This window comes from Pseudomassariella vexata (genome assembly GCF_002105095.1).
Source record: "Pseudomassariella vexata strain CBS 129021 chromosome Unknown BCR38scaffold_8, whole genome shotgun sequence".
In the NCBI taxonomy this organism is placed as follows: Eukaryota; Fungi; Ascomycota; class Sordariomycetes; order Amphisphaeriales; family Pseudomassariaceae; genus Pseudomassariella; species Pseudomassariella vexata.
This window is the reverse complement of record NW_024467963.1, coordinates 1,587,038-1,601,807: the sequence shown is the minus strand read 5'-3', so window position 1 is coordinate 1,601,807 and position 14,770 is coordinate 1,587,038. Positions and strand designations below refer to the sequence as shown.

At 48.6% G+C, this 14,770-nt stretch overlaps 4 protein-coding genes across 4 annotated transcripts; 3 read left to right on the top strand and 1 right to left on the bottom strand.

The window, feature by feature from the left end:
* Positions 1–1,099: 1,099 nt before the first annotated feature.
* Positions 1,100–4,362, bottom strand: BCR38DRAFT_486116 (uncharacterized protein; the record flags this gene model as incomplete). Its single annotated transcript, XM_040863990.1, has 2 exons — positions 1,100–2,779; positions 2,806–4,362. The coding sequence occupies 2 exons, from the start codon at positions 4,360–4,362 to the stop codon at positions 1,100–1,102; spliced, it is 3,237 nt and encodes a 1,078-aa protein (XP_040715028.1).
* Positions 4,363–5,648: 1,286 nt separating this feature from the next.
* On the top strand, positions 5,649–6,516 carry BCR38DRAFT_410303 (uncharacterized protein; the record flags this gene model as incomplete). Its single annotated transcript, XM_040858448.1, has 2 exons — positions 5,649–5,879; positions 5,920–6,516. The coding sequence occupies 2 exons, from the start codon at positions 5,649–5,651 to the stop codon at positions 6,514–6,516; spliced, it is 828 nt and encodes a 275-aa protein (XP_040715027.1).
* A 1,962-nt stretch (positions 6,517–8,478) lies between these two features.
* BCR38DRAFT_345152 (uncharacterized protein) lies at positions 8,479–9,159 on the top strand (the record flags this gene model as incomplete). The annotated part of the gene is made up of 1 exon (XM_040856159.1): positions 8,479–9,159. One exon carries the CDS (start codon positions 8,479–8,481, stop codon positions 9,157–9,159), a length of 681 nt encoding a protein of 226 aa, XP_040715026.1.
* A 2,912-nt stretch (positions 9,160–12,071) lies between these two features.
* On the top strand, positions 12,072–13,927 carry BCR38DRAFT_458519 (uncharacterized protein; the record flags this gene model as incomplete). Its single annotated transcript, XM_040862175.1, has 3 exons — positions 12,072–12,095; positions 12,521–12,524; positions 12,786–13,927. 3 exons carry the CDS (start codon positions 12,072–12,074, stop codon positions 13,925–13,927), a joined length of 1,170 nt encoding a protein of 389 aa, XP_040715025.1.
* Between the last annotated feature and the right edge of the window lie 843 nt (positions 13,928–14,770).

The following is a 14,770-nucleotide window of genomic DNA, read 5'->3' as shown; positions in this document are numbered from 1 at the left end:
AAGGCAATGGAAGCGAAGGAAGAACTGTTAGAAACCAGGGGTTTATGGCACATGGCCCACATGTGTCAAGCAAGGGATTTGTCACATCTCAGAGAAGACAGATCCCCATATAATTTGGCAGGGATGAAGTCCAGATAAAGACGGACGGAACGTTTCAAAGGACAAGGAGTGATAACGCACCTCAATCCCCAAATTACCCATCTTGATCAGATACACGTGCGATACAACGGAACAGTAGGCATACGGTGATTCAGGTGGACTCTGTAGTATTATCTTATCGTGGATCCAAGCGTACTTGAACAGTACCTGGAACCGCACTGTAATTGCACCACATCGTAAGTATCTCTGATAATCTGTTGGATACGTCAAGTGTTGGATTACAGCCATATTTCGGGAGAATATAAGGGTCATGGTGCACAGTCCACATGTAGGGACAAGTGAGTTGCGAGAAGGACAAATCTCTACGTAATGTTTGCAGGAAGTGTGTCCAGACAAAGACAGACTGGCTCCTTCGAAGGACAATGCACTATGAACAATCAATGAATAAATAAATCAACCACATAAATTACCAATCTTTATGAGACACGCTGTCAACAAAAAATCAAGGCCGACAGATGGGAATGTAGAAGCAGAACAAGTTTCCTTCTGTTGGATTACAGTCACTCTACGAGCCATACACAGCCACATAATCGGCAGCATACAAAGGCCATGGTGCACAGTCTATAGGTGGGGAGCAAGTGAGGAGATCAGGACAGATCTGCACCCATCTTTGTAGGGAGAGAGTTCATATGGAGACAGATGGACAATGAACAGTCAATCAATGACCTTATTACCCATTTTGATCAATTACACATGCAATACAATAACCTCCGGCTTGTAAACCACGAGCCAATGTAAATATAAGCTCCAGAAGTGATATATTTAGCGATAAGACATTTAATATGTAACAATAGCGACGTTGTCTTGGGTTGCATCTGAATCCCCCACAAACAACACTGATTCTGCAAGTCTCCCCCTCGGAATACAACATAGTACCTTTGTTAACAACTCAAATGCTACACAGCAAAGACCACATAAGGTATTTAGATATAGAATTACCTTACGGGCACAATGAAGTCCCTGCATAGCTCTGCCCAGCATAGCTGCGCGATATTCCTAGAGAAGTCTCCCGCTTCCACTCAAGAAGAGTAGAGATTGCCGCGGACGCATTCTCGTGCTTGTTCCTGGTTGTCATCTCCGCACAATTCCTAGAATCAAAAAAGGTGTATACCACAGGTATCCTTTCGTGACCTTGTCTTGCAACCCTGCCCATTGCTTGAACCTCGTCGCCGACTTTCTCGGCCACCTCCAGCTGAACGCAGTAGTTCGCCCGCTGCAAGTTAGGGCCCTTTGCAAACATCGAGTGGCAACCAACAAGGATCTTTGGCTTGGCACCCGTTGTATTGAGCCAGGAGAAGATCGCTCCCCGACAATGCGGATTCGATTGACTTTCACATCCGATATCCACACCGCTGTGGATCATGCCAATATCGACCCCCGGATGGTCTTCGTGCAGAAGCATGAACGTAATGAACGTGGAGATAGGGTTGCGAGTAAAAACAAGCATGTGCCGGTTTTCCGTGTCGGCAGGATCGTCCTGGCGATGAGTCATCATCTTGATTATCTCCCTGAGCTCTGCATACTTCGGAGACGTGGTACGGAGGTAATGAAGATGGCGCCAGAACAGGGTCTGCTTCAGCAATTGCTGAACCTCGCCTCTGGTATGCCCCTTGTTGGTGATCATAAGAGTGACTTCTTTCATGGCCGGGTTGAGCGTACTAGCTAAAAGATCATCTTGACGGAGCTTTTCTGAGTCGACAAGAACGGCGAGACCTGGGTATGTTGCTGAATGAACAAGTTGTCCATACGCCTTTGAGCTGGTAATCACCTTAGTGGCTGTATTATGCTTCGTTGGCTTCACACCCTTCCTTCCCCAATTTTCCCACCGTTGCAAGGCTTCCTGATAAACGATGTCGACGTAGGCCAAAACGTTACTGATCAGAACTTGCGCAACTCTGTAGCATCTTGGGTCGGTCATTGGCAAATCGACGACATTCGTTTGAAACGGCAGAAGTGGTATGATGACGTGTCCATTTAATACGTCTATGGCCTTGCGCTGCATAATCATTCTGCAGACAATAGGACCAGCCACCTTCTTCAACCCTTTGAATCTCCTCCGGTACACCTCTCCATATCTGGAGCTTCTGGAGCTGCTGCGGAGTTGATATTTATCGCAACAATAACTCCAGTCGGTACAAACCTTTGCCCAGTTTTCTGGCTGGAGATCCTTGTGCTGCTGCCACTTCAAAGCTTTGGCACTAGCATTGAAGTGGCGGACGAAGTTTGTCCAAGACCGCGGTCCAGCTTGCAGTTGACCGGCACCCAACCCCAAAACCATGGTGAGCTTTGGGGACCTCTGGCGCACTGCCTCAAGAAGCTTGAACGGTGAGGTGTCAGACTTGCAATAATCGGAAACTTCGTCCATGACGACGAAGGCGGCTGCAAATGCGGCTATGGTAGTCTCGTCGTCAAATTCGACCTCGTACTGCTCCAGGAACCTCTTCGCTGTCATGCTCGAGCTCACAATGATGATATTTTCGCAAAGTGAAGATTTCTCAATAGCTCGGTTCTGTACGTCTATGTCGCATTTCGTACGCTCGACCGCAGCCGTGTCGTGATAATACGGCGACTTCTTGTACTTGTCATGCATAACCGTCCACCTCATCTTCACGGGGCTATTCTCGGAAGGGTCAATGAACTTCTGACGTTCGATGGACTCGCGATGATGACGCTGGGGAAATCCGGGTGGTTATTTGCAATGCGATAAGAGAGACCGTGCTTCTCGCAAGGACACCTAAAACCAGGCCTAGTCCGAGGGCAGGTCATATCGGCTGTTTGATCAGATGGAAGATGCTTCCTGGGGCTACTCGGATCAGACTCCTTCCCCTCCTGCTCCCACTGCTCTCTCGCCTCAGCCATGGGCCGACGACAAATGGCGCGAAAGACAATCTTCCCATACGACTCCACCGTCTTCCCTAAGCCCATGTCGTCTGAATTCACTTCGCCTGCGATAAAATTGTCTGGACGTGTAAATGTGTAATGCATATTTGCTACCTGGTGGTCCTTCAGAGGCACCTTGATACCAGGAATCATGAATTCAGTCGTGCCCGGGGGGCAATCCATCCACTCGCACACTTGATCGTGAGGATAAGAATTGCCGCCATTGGCCGGAGATACTCGACTGGCGAACCGCGCCTGATCATCGTCCTCGTCCCTCACATCATCGGCCGTGACGTCGAAATTGGCATTGCTGTCGGCATCATCACTATCGTCGTCCAGGGTGAGGTCAACGACCTCTTCGGATACTCCAACGGACTTAGATCGCTTCGCAGTGGAATTGTCGCCAGACGAAGAAGGATCGTGTTCGTGTTTTCGCTTGCGTGCAAATAATGACGTAGCTGCTGTCTGTCCCCGATCTCGAAGGACTACCGGGATAGGTCGCGAAGCTATTGCCTGACCATAGCGAGAATGAGCGTCCACAGCGCCACCACGGATATTGTTTTCCCTGTTATATAAATCCTCCTCGTAGCGAACTAAAGAACCTGCAGAATGACGCGTCGAAGCTGGATGAGTGCCATCAACGGCGTTGACTTCCACACCGTCACCCTTTGCAATTCTCTCCTTATCCACAGGCTTGGCGTTGCTCGTATTGGCTTCCTCAGCAATCTCAGCCTCCTTCATACCAGAATCAATCTCGACTCCCATCTCGTTTTCTCCAGGCGAGGGATTAGCTGTAGGTACCGAATTACGAGGTGTGTTGTGGTCGCATAATTTGCCCAGTGCTCGTGGCTGACTGGTAGATCCTGGAATCTGTGATCGTGCAACTACCTCATCTATAACATCGCCAGCATTGGACGAACCTTCAACAGTAGAAGCCCCAAGTTCCGGTTGATGATTGATAGGCGCTGGAATCTCCGAAAGCGCAACTACCTCATCGACAAGAACCAAGTCCAAATACAGAAGGCCGTGCTCCATCGCAACGGGAATATATCCACCCTTGACTTGCGCCAGGAACATTTCCAGCTCAAGTCCAGAACAAAATTTCTCACCAGATGGACCTTGTAGACGTAGTGACGGGACCATGGAAGGCTCTACCTTGAGTGCTTCATAGACCTTCCGTCTTATGAGGTCGACATCGAAGTCGGCCACCGTACGAATGCCTGCTTTTAAACCGGTTTTTGTCCGACAGCTGGCAAGACTTGCGCAAGGCACTCCATTAACTCTAATGAAGAGGGAGTCGAGGCAGACAGTGGTTTCCTTCATCATGACGAGCGGAAACAGACGTTGTTTGTAGGAAAACACCGGGGTCGCGAAGAAGGAAGACAAATAATATATGAGGTGATATGTATCTCGACGTCTCCACTTATGGTGAATCCAACTGAGGAAGAAATAAATATTAGCGACGGAAGCAGAGAAGTAATGAGCGGATACACCACCGTTCCGAATCCCCTTTGAGGTAAAGCGCACTCAAAAATGGACGTTGCGTGCGATAACTTGAGAAGAAAACGCTTGGCCGCCGACGATGAAGAGGTTACCGTGATCCAAGTGAAGAAGGTGCGCGAGATAGGTGATCAGCGCACGCGACGCAGTAAAGTTGGAGGCGGCAAGGACGGTGGTAAAGCTGGAATGACTTGCAGAAGTTTCCTAAATAAGTCAGTCGGTCGGGCGGAAAGGTCGAAATCGAAGATTTGTACAAGCTTCTGAAATCTGCGTTCGAGTACCAACGACGATAGACTCGATGGAATCCAAAAGGACAAGGTGCGCATAATAGAGGTGATCAAGGCAAGCTGAACTCTTAACGAACGCGCTGAAGGTGGTGGTGACGAGCCTTGCAGGTAAATAACTAATCGGCACGTTCGTGCAGCCAGGGAAAGCGGGAAGAACAGACGGGTCGCGTGGCCAATGGCAATCGCGCAGATGCCGCAAGAAGGAGAAGACTACGGATCAGAAAAGGGTCTGAAAATGACGTAGTTCTCACAAAGCAGGGCAATCAGTACGGGACGAAACAAGTGCAACATTTCTAGATTCTGTAAGAATGTGAAGCCGAAGTTAGGTGCGCCTGAGGACTACGGGAAGAGGAAGATGTCACGACGGCAAACATGCAGATAAAATGATTAAGCCCTCAGGCATGCAAGCAACATTTAAATTCGATACAAAATTCAATGCATGTACCTAACCTTGGAATGACCAGATTATTCGATAGCCTGGCTGGTGAACGGAGTCAGCGCCATGCTTCATCTCGTTCGGGCGTCCTTGAAACACAATCGGGCGATCCCTTCAACTCCCTGCTTATTTAAGAGGAGTATTCACTGCAAGAATCACCGCTTCCTGGCACCGGTAAAGCCGCATCCACATACGTCCTAACCAACCCAAACAATATAGGCCTCCCGTTGTACGCAAAGCCAGATACTGCCCGGGAAGAGGTCGTCGTCGATAAAGCTAACAATCATGCCAGCAACATCAGTAGTACCAAGGCCAATTACTGTCTTTGGGACGGGATTGACAACATCTGCGATGTTCTGGAGCAGACCATATCCCACCAGGCCCATATGGACACCCAATACGGGATCTGGTTTCGAATCAAGTCCACACTCCGACGGCAGCTGGAAAGCTTCGACTTCATGGACGTGGCAACCGATGAGAACCCCTTTTGGCCGCGTATGACTACAATACAAGCCAGCGGTAGATGTTGGGTTGACTTCACTAGAGCGACCCACGCTGTCACGCTCTTCGGAACGGGCTTCGGTGACTTGATCCGGCCAAGTAGGCAAGGCGCTGTGGTATGCAGCCACTGCTAATTCAATGCCGACGTGCCTAAAGGTCAGGATTACCTCGCAATTTGCGTGCCAGAGATCCAAGACATTCTGCAGAAAAGGGGGAGCAAGAACACTGTACCCTGGCGACTGGTCTACAACATCTACTGGCATACGCCGGACAAGACTTTCGAACTATGCACTGCACAGCTGTCTGAGACCAAACACGATCGAGTACAAGAACTGCTTCCAGCTTCCTCCCCCTAAGCTTTGGGGCAGGGGTCTCACAGGGACAGTCGATATTAGCCTAGCACCCCGAGGAGCTTTACTCTTTGGCCACAGTTGGCGGTTTCCACCACCGAGGTGGAAGGACCAAGGCGCACCAGAAGAGGGCAATCCGGATCAAGAGATGGAGAACATTCAGATATCTTTGCAGGATAATCGCATCGGGACGAGTCTTGGTTTCTCCAGTATCGGTGCTGCTGGGGGCAGTTCTCCTTGTTCTCTTGACTCGGGTCTCTCAAGTTCTCGGGAACGTGATATATCTAGCACGATTGCATCCCAAAATACGGATGAGCACCTAACTAAAAGGTCAAGACTTCTCACGCAGTCAATAATCTGGGAGGCCCCGAGCTTGCAGCATTTCATCAAGTCCCCGATGTAGAGATGCCGCAGTGAAGGGCACATGATTGTCGTTTGCCACAGTTATCGTCCTTGTTTAGGATTCAAAGGAAAAAAGGAAAAAAAGATGAAACTTGATGTGACAACTGGTAATTAGAAACGATAGGTACATATATTCCCAACAGGGGTTGCGAAAAGTCTATTAATGCATCAGACTTGTAGTCCCAAGTGTTAGTGTTGTATTGCACGTGTATCTGATCAAGATGGGTAATGAGGTCACAATAGAAAAACAAGGTGATTAATTGACTTATTGATTGATATGAATATTGTTATTTGTTATCTCTGCTTGTCCTCTGAGGGAGTTCATCTGTCTTCATCTGGACTCTCTTCCTGCAAAAATGTGTGTAGATTTGTCTTCGTCAGGACGCCTCTCCTCACTTGCTCCGTATATTTGGACAGTGCATCGTGACCCTTGTATCCTGACGAGTATGTGGCTATGTGTGCCGTGCAGAGTGGCTGTAATCCAACACGTCGCCCAATATTGGACCTATGAAGTCATCCGTACCCCGGAAAGCTTACGTTTGCTTAGGGGTAAGCTACATGTGGGGTCACAGTACGCGCGTTCTGAACTGTTCGCGCACAAACTGGTCGTGTAATTACTCAAGTGATTCAGCCTTGTCCCCATAATAGTTGACGAGTGCCGGCGCACAGACCTGCGGGCTATAGGGGTCTGAATATATATCCGCTTAACCGCGTAGTTGCCAAACGCGTAGAATGTACGGATGAAATGTTTCCCTTGCTTCAATGATCGGATCAAAGATAGCGTCAATGACTGCACGTTGTCGACAGCGGGATATATTGGTCATTCTGAGATGCTGATACGTATTTGTGTCGGATGTAGGATATTATATGTATCCAATGGGACAATACTGTTTCCTAGCTTATAAAGCAAGGAGAGAACAGCAAAGAAGAGTATCAGGAGGACAACGAAGCACACAATGGAATCAAGCAATCGTTGTTGCCCTAGCTGTCCACGTATATGAGGAACTTTCGTGGAGGTTGGAACCTCGTACTGAATCATATCGCTGTGTGTAATAGCCCGAACATCAATCCGGATGACAACTGTTCCACTTCAATCTATACAATGTCCTGACTGAAGAACCATTGACTGGTCGTCGAGTTCTGTGATGTAAGGCGAGGCAGAGTCCATTATCAGGTTATTGGAGCTATTTCCATTTGACCATGTCCCTGTAAAGTGGGGTTGATGGAGATCGCTGCGTAATTCGCGAAGAAAAAAAAAGGGTTTGCGAAGATCTTCATGTCGGGCAGGCGCAGCGGCAGATGTGCACAGAAGGCGGCCCATGAGGCTCTTAACGCATAATTGTTAGTTCCGCATTTGGCAGGCCACAGCTCCACTGTCGACGACTGTCCGTGCTTGCTAACTGGCATCCCTACTATTAACGCGAACGACAACCTTAAGCGAAGCGCTTTAAACACCTGAAACACCATGGGACAAACACCTAAGCCACACCTGCCCACCGTTATTATGATTAATTATAGAGTTATTTTCGTGTGGTTACCAGCAAGTTATCCGCAGCGCTCCACTATAACCTACTGGCATACACTGCACTGCCGACGAAGACATCGTCAAATCGAACCACACTAAGTGAACGTACGCTTTCGGCCGAAAACAGCTGCCAATGCGATCTGTGTGAATTTGGCAAGCGCATACGCGTCTACCACAGCCGACGTCGATCAAGTTAGAAACCAGGGCTACGACTCCACGAGAAATGTCTAGGTAGTCACGATGCGGCGAGCCAATTCATCTATAAGAAGGGAATGAACCGTACTCCTAAGATATAACCTTCTTCTCACCATCACCATCATTCACAGTTAACCAACAACTACCACAGCCTTTCAACTACCTCCACATTTTCACTAAAACTTCACTTGCTCAACTATACAACCCTCTAACCATCAAAACAACCCCCAACCAACCATCAAAATGCAGTTCACCACCTCTACCATCGCCCTCATCGCCGCCCTGATGGCCTCCCAAGTCTCGGGCATGCCCACCGATCTCTTTACCCGAGCCAACACCTGCGGCGCTACCCCCAGCGCTAGCGGCACCCAGACCCCGCTGTCCTCGCCCACTGCCGTTACGGCGGACGCCTGCCAGGCCGCCTGCGAGTCCAACGCCAGCTGCAAGTCTTTCGCCTTCGGCCTGCCCCCCAACTCCGACGCCCCCGTGTGCAAGCTCTTCTCTGTCGCCGCCGCCCAGGTCTCCGCCCAGGACACCAACGTCGTCGTCTACGACCTTGCCTGCAGCAGCGTCCCTAACACGGAGCCCACCACCGCCTCTCCCCACGGCGAGTTCCAGGAGTCGGGCACGACTGAGCAGACCGGAAATCAGCAGCAGCAACAGCAGCAGCAGAAGCGCGACATCTGTGGCGCCAAGCCCACCGGCTCCGGCACCGCCCCCACTCCCCTTAAGACCAACGCCGCCATTACCTCCTCCGACGCCTGCCTGGCCCTGGGTCAGAGCACCGTCGGGTGCAAATCGGTCGAGTTTGGCAAGTTCAACGCCGGCGAGGCCCAGCAGTGCCGTCTGTTCAACGTCGCCGCTGCCCAGCTTCCCCCTCCCACCGCGGGCCAGAGCTTTGTCGCTTTCGATATCGCTTGCTAAGCGGGTCATATTTCAATTTTGTCTTCAAACCATGGGTTTTCATAGCCTAAGTGATTTCGGTCAACAGAAGAAACACTAGGTGTAGGATTCGGGAAGGAAAGGTTGCATAGATGGATGGATGGGTAGACGAACAGCATTTATAATGCATAGCATTGGCATGGTCGGCTCGAACTGGTTAGCATTGCATTAGATTGGGCGTTATGTGTTCGTATACACTCGTTCACAAGGATAGAACACATGTGTTTTAGGATTTTCTTTAGGCCTGATTCTGATCGCTGAATTCAAAGTCACTTCGCACTCCAAAAGGTCTTTTATGAATTGGTCTTGAACTTTGCTATGAACAATGAATTCTGCTCGATTGCGGTTTTCGAGTATGAAATCACCTTGATTTTTAGCAAGTGAATTATTTGCACCATCCAGAATATTCCTAGATATTATTAAATGGTAAGGGCTGGTCCAGAACTATCCGAACAAAAAGTGGTTCTGCCAAGACATACAAAAAATAGGCATAGACAAGGAATTTCCCTGACAGTCACTGATGCGAGTGCATATGGGGTGTGAATTGTTGTATTGGGAAAGGATGGCCAGGTCAGCTATTCCGGCCTGGCAGAGCTCTTTTATAGCTCTTATCTATCTTATCTATAGCTATGGGATAACCCCCCATGGGGTCACGTATCAGTCACGCATCATCTGGTTAGGGTGTTGTCTACTCCTATGGTTCATTTGAGTAGAGCTGTACAGTTTTAAAAAGCTCTGCAGAAATGTGTGGACTTAACTCTCGATACGGACTGATCTCCTCAGCTACTCCACACTAATGTATACAATACAAGGGAAAACTTTGATCGAGAAGTGCCAATCAGTAAAACAACATACGAGAAACCACCGTAGAATTCATACCGACAATTCCTCATGCTCCTCTAACTGTTTAATAGTTCAAGCCCAGGACACTTCGGCTATACAACTCTTATTCCAAGAGAAAAGCAGCCTTGATGGTCCCGTAGAGAGTTGAAAATTGGTGAAAACTCTGTATAAAAGCTCAGAGATAGAAAGCGAGTCTACAAAACCTAAAAACAAATACCAATATAATCCGAAAATGACGTCAGAATTAACTACCTCCAAAATCATACTTAAAGAGAAGTAAACCTGACGATAATGGCTTAGCCAAACTAAGGCCGGAGCCAGAACTCTCGTCTAGCTTGTAGTCGGTCGACCCAAGTACGACGTTCCATTCTAAACCGTCTGCAGTACTTGCAACACCACAGCCTATATTCCTCCGACCTAAGAGCATTTATAAAGTAAGACGAGAAGACTGTCAAGCTTAGAATAGCGATTCGCGAGACGGTCGACCCCTCCAAGAACTTTATCCTTCAGGATCATCTGTAGGTTACCGAGTGCAATCTTGGTAACCTACTCACCAGATAATAATTATCAGGGGCAGTTACTATCGATTTTGATAGCTGCCGGAAAGTAGGAGAGTCACTACGAGATAAAAAAACTAAGAGAACACGGATGACACAATCCTAATGTTGATGTAGCATCCGAAAAAATGAACTTGATGCCCTCGTCGAGTTGCAGAACTGGTTATTTGGTTCATCAGCCGCCGAGTTCCTGTTTGGGAAAATATGTATCATTGGGCCAAACGTCCAGTATTGGGAAGGGTCCCGCAACAGGCATACGGAGTAGCCCATGACTCTAAACTGGACACCGCAGCTATTGGAAAGACGCATTGCCGCTTTCGATCCCTACAGGCCTCGCATTGTCGCTTTTGTCAGGTCCTTTTAGGCTGATGCGATGCAGTCTACATAAAGCTTTCTCGCTGATAAATCATAAGTGCATCACTGCCACTCTTATTATCGGTTCCGGTGACGTAGATGCATGTCAGATTCTTAATTAAATTACCGTCGTCAGGTAGAGCTGCAAAGGCGCCTTCTGATGCTAATTGCCCACTCTCTCCGTCGCTAAGAGGAACCGACAATTTGCGATCGTCTCGGGCAATTCGTTATAATTATTTCAGAATCCTTATGTGACTGGAAACATGGTGCTATAAGTACCAGTACACCGAGTGGAATATAAACGACTAGCCTGTTAGTCTTCACTATAGATCGACAATTCGAGGTGTCTATTTTGTCAATCAGCACGAGTTGCCTGCAGGCCGGCTTCCGTTTTAAGAACGGTCAATATCACTGCTTTAATATCCAAGCGAGGTATGCGAAAAGGCTGCCATAAAGCTGGAGAGTTGGGTGCAGTTCGTTTCGCGTCCTTCGAAGGTAGCAACCCCCTGACTGTTAGAGAGCTTCAAGGACAGTGGTTTCCTGAGGATATATGGCTGTGGGAATATGTTTGTACGTCTTATGAATGGAGAAAAAGCAATATCGCCTTGAAATGACTACGTGGAGTATATCTTCTAGAGACTACACCACCAAGATCGGATATGTGGCGTCTTATACTTGACGATCATGCTACAAACACCTCGCACGATTTCATGGACGAGACCTATATCAAAAAGGTGTAATGTCTATATCTACCAGCCCATTCCTCACATAAAACTCAACCACTTAATGTCGGCCTCTTTAGTCCATTTAAAACGGCCTTCCACCAAGAGATGCGTGGGTTTGCCTCGTTCTCAGCATCAGCACCTATACAGAAGCAACACTTCCCTCCGTTGCGAGTATAAGAGATCTGCCAGGGTTTAAGAATGAAGAAGATGCGTAGTGGCTTTTGTGGTGCTGGTATCTGGCCGGTCGATATAGAAAAATGTCTCGAGAACAAGGGAGGTATAGTGGATACTAATTTCCCACCTCAGATGTCCATCACGTCGCGGCATCCACGTACGATACCCAAAGACAAGTTTTACCATACACCGAAGAACGGTAAAAAGGTCGTGGCACAACTAGATTTGGTGCGTCGTAACCATGACGGCGTTGATCGTGGCCTTCGTACGATATCAAAGAAGGCGGCCAAGGAACTCGACAATAAGAACGCCATCATCACTAGGCTACAGCACCGATATAAAACGGGATCTACAACCACCCTAGACTGGAAAGCCGTTGAGATAGACCCTAATGAGCCTTTTCCACGTATTGAGTCGATATATAAGGCGAAGAAGGCTGCCGAGCGTTACTAATGGCAACACGGCCGGAACCTAGTAGATGAAGTTCAAGATTCGCATGAATCCGAAAGATATGTACATTCATTTCCAGATTTGACCCAGTATCTCTATCTCTATATAGTTTGGGTGTGAAATTCAAGTCTTTTTTTCTTGATCACGCGTTAATTTTCATCCGTGATAGGGGCGGAGCCGAGTTCCGGTGCACAACCCTAGATCTCGGAAATGTATCTTCGTAGACGATATCTACATTAGATGAGTCAGTGCATGAAGAGAACCAAGGTTGTCAAAGAAGAAAGTCTATAAGCATCTGCCCACGGCGCTTGGCAACAGCTTGCCGGCACCTTTCACGACCATATTTCGTCATGTCCCTCCTGACCAAGGTTCTTGAGGCCCACCGACCCGAACTCTCGTCCTACGAGAAGTTGTACAAACACTTCCACTCGAATCCAGAATTATCCAATCAAGAAATAGAAACCGCTTCCACCCTCGTTAACCATCTGCGCAAAAATCTCGCCAGACTTTGACATTCGTTCAAACATCGGAGGTCATGGTGTTGCCGCCATTTTTCGCAACAGCTCCAGTCCTACTGTGCTCTCACGCGCCGACATGGATGCCCTTCCTATTGAAGAACGAACCGGCCTTGTCTACGCCAGTACGAAACGAGTCGTTGACCTTCACGGTCGAGAGCAACCGGTGATGCACGCATGTGGCCACGATAGGCATATCACCTGTCTCCTGGCGTATGCCGAACTCATGGTCTCTGCTAGATACCAATGGCATGGTACCATTGTCCTTGTCTTTCAACCTGCTGAAGAGCGTGGTACCGGTGCGCAAAGCATGGTGGACGACGGGCTGTACGATCCCAATCGACACAATGTTCCTATTCCTGATGTAGTTTTCAGCGGCCACGTCGTTCCCGCGCGTGCCGGGGTCATCGGTGTCCGCCCCGGTACGATGGCCAGCTCTTGCGATAATCTGCGCGTCATGTTCCACGGTCGTGGTGGACATGCGTCTATGCCGGAGCGTCTTGTGGATCCCATCGTCATGGCATCCTGCGCCGTCCTGAGGCTTCAGACTCTTGTTTCCCGTGAAATTCATCCCAGCGAGCACGCAGTGGTTACATGTGCAAGCTTCATTTCTGGCACTTCTGCGGAAAATGTTGTCAGCGACGATGCGACGATCACCATTGACATTCGTGCTAACGACCAGAATACGAGGCAGAAGTTATACGATGGGGTCCTAAGAATCGTGCAAGCCAAAAGCACTGCATCCAATGCTGTCGCCGCACCCACGATTGTCCCAACCCGTACCTTTCCCGTGACCGTCAACGACGCCATGGTTACTGCACGGGTGGGGGAGGCTTTCTGCGATCATTTTGGCCCTAGTGATCACAGTTATGTTGCAGACTACCCCCGGCTCAGTTTCAGCGAAGACTTTTGTATTCTCGCGTCCGCTGTTGAAAAGCCTTCCCTACTATTCGCCTATGGTTGTACCGCACCCGACAAAGTTGATCAAGCGCAAAAAGAATTGGACGAGAGCATACCAGGCAATCATAGTTCTCTCTTTGCCCCGCAGACTTTTCCTACGATGAAAATAGGCATAGACGCGTACGCTGTAAGCGCTCTGGCTTGGTTATCAAATGATCAGGTAAATGAGTAGGGGCCCGTTATAAAGTATACGGCAGAGGTCGTGACAGGTACATAGCTTATCAGTAAGGAACGAAAGGACCGTCTGACGCGTTGCTAGCACCACCGAACCGTCCGCTCACCCGTGTGGAACCATTTAGGCACCATTTTATAGTAGCAGCAGCAATAAACGGGCTAACACTGCGCTGTAACTAAGGTGCAACGTAGAGGCTCTGCCTTAGTCTACCTCGCCGCCAATTATGAACAGATTTGTCAGCACCCTGTATACTAGCAATTCTCTTTTATTTCCTTTTCACTGCTGCGGCCTCGTGCATGCTAAATACTGCAACATGACACAATCACCAGAATGGGATGGTAGGGCTGGGCAGAAAACCTCGAGTATTAATCAACAGTGAAGACTTGTGTACAAATGCATTCAAGCCCCGCCATGGCAGCTATTCCTTTTACACGTGCTAGGTGGGTATTTCATGTGCGTAAGGATATAATGTACTCTCTTTCTCCGTCACACTGTCTTGTTCATGGGAAACTTCTTACGTAAGTATCTGGCAGCGCTACTTATCTTACGCTACCTGGCTAGTACTTGCTGATTGAGGACCAGTATTGGACTTAGTCGTCATGACGGATGGATGGAAAGTGGTAGAAACGTATTGCCAAAGCTCACGGGTTCGAAAGAATCGTTTTGCTCCCACCAACTTCCAATCCAACAACGCTAATATCAGGTCACTGGACGTTAGCATACCATCAAATCTCCCCTATTCCGATAGCACAATACGCTGGGGATATGCCTTGACGCCTAGAAAATGGGATGGTTATGCGCTATTACGTTACTAACACACCGCAATATGATCCTGAGTTT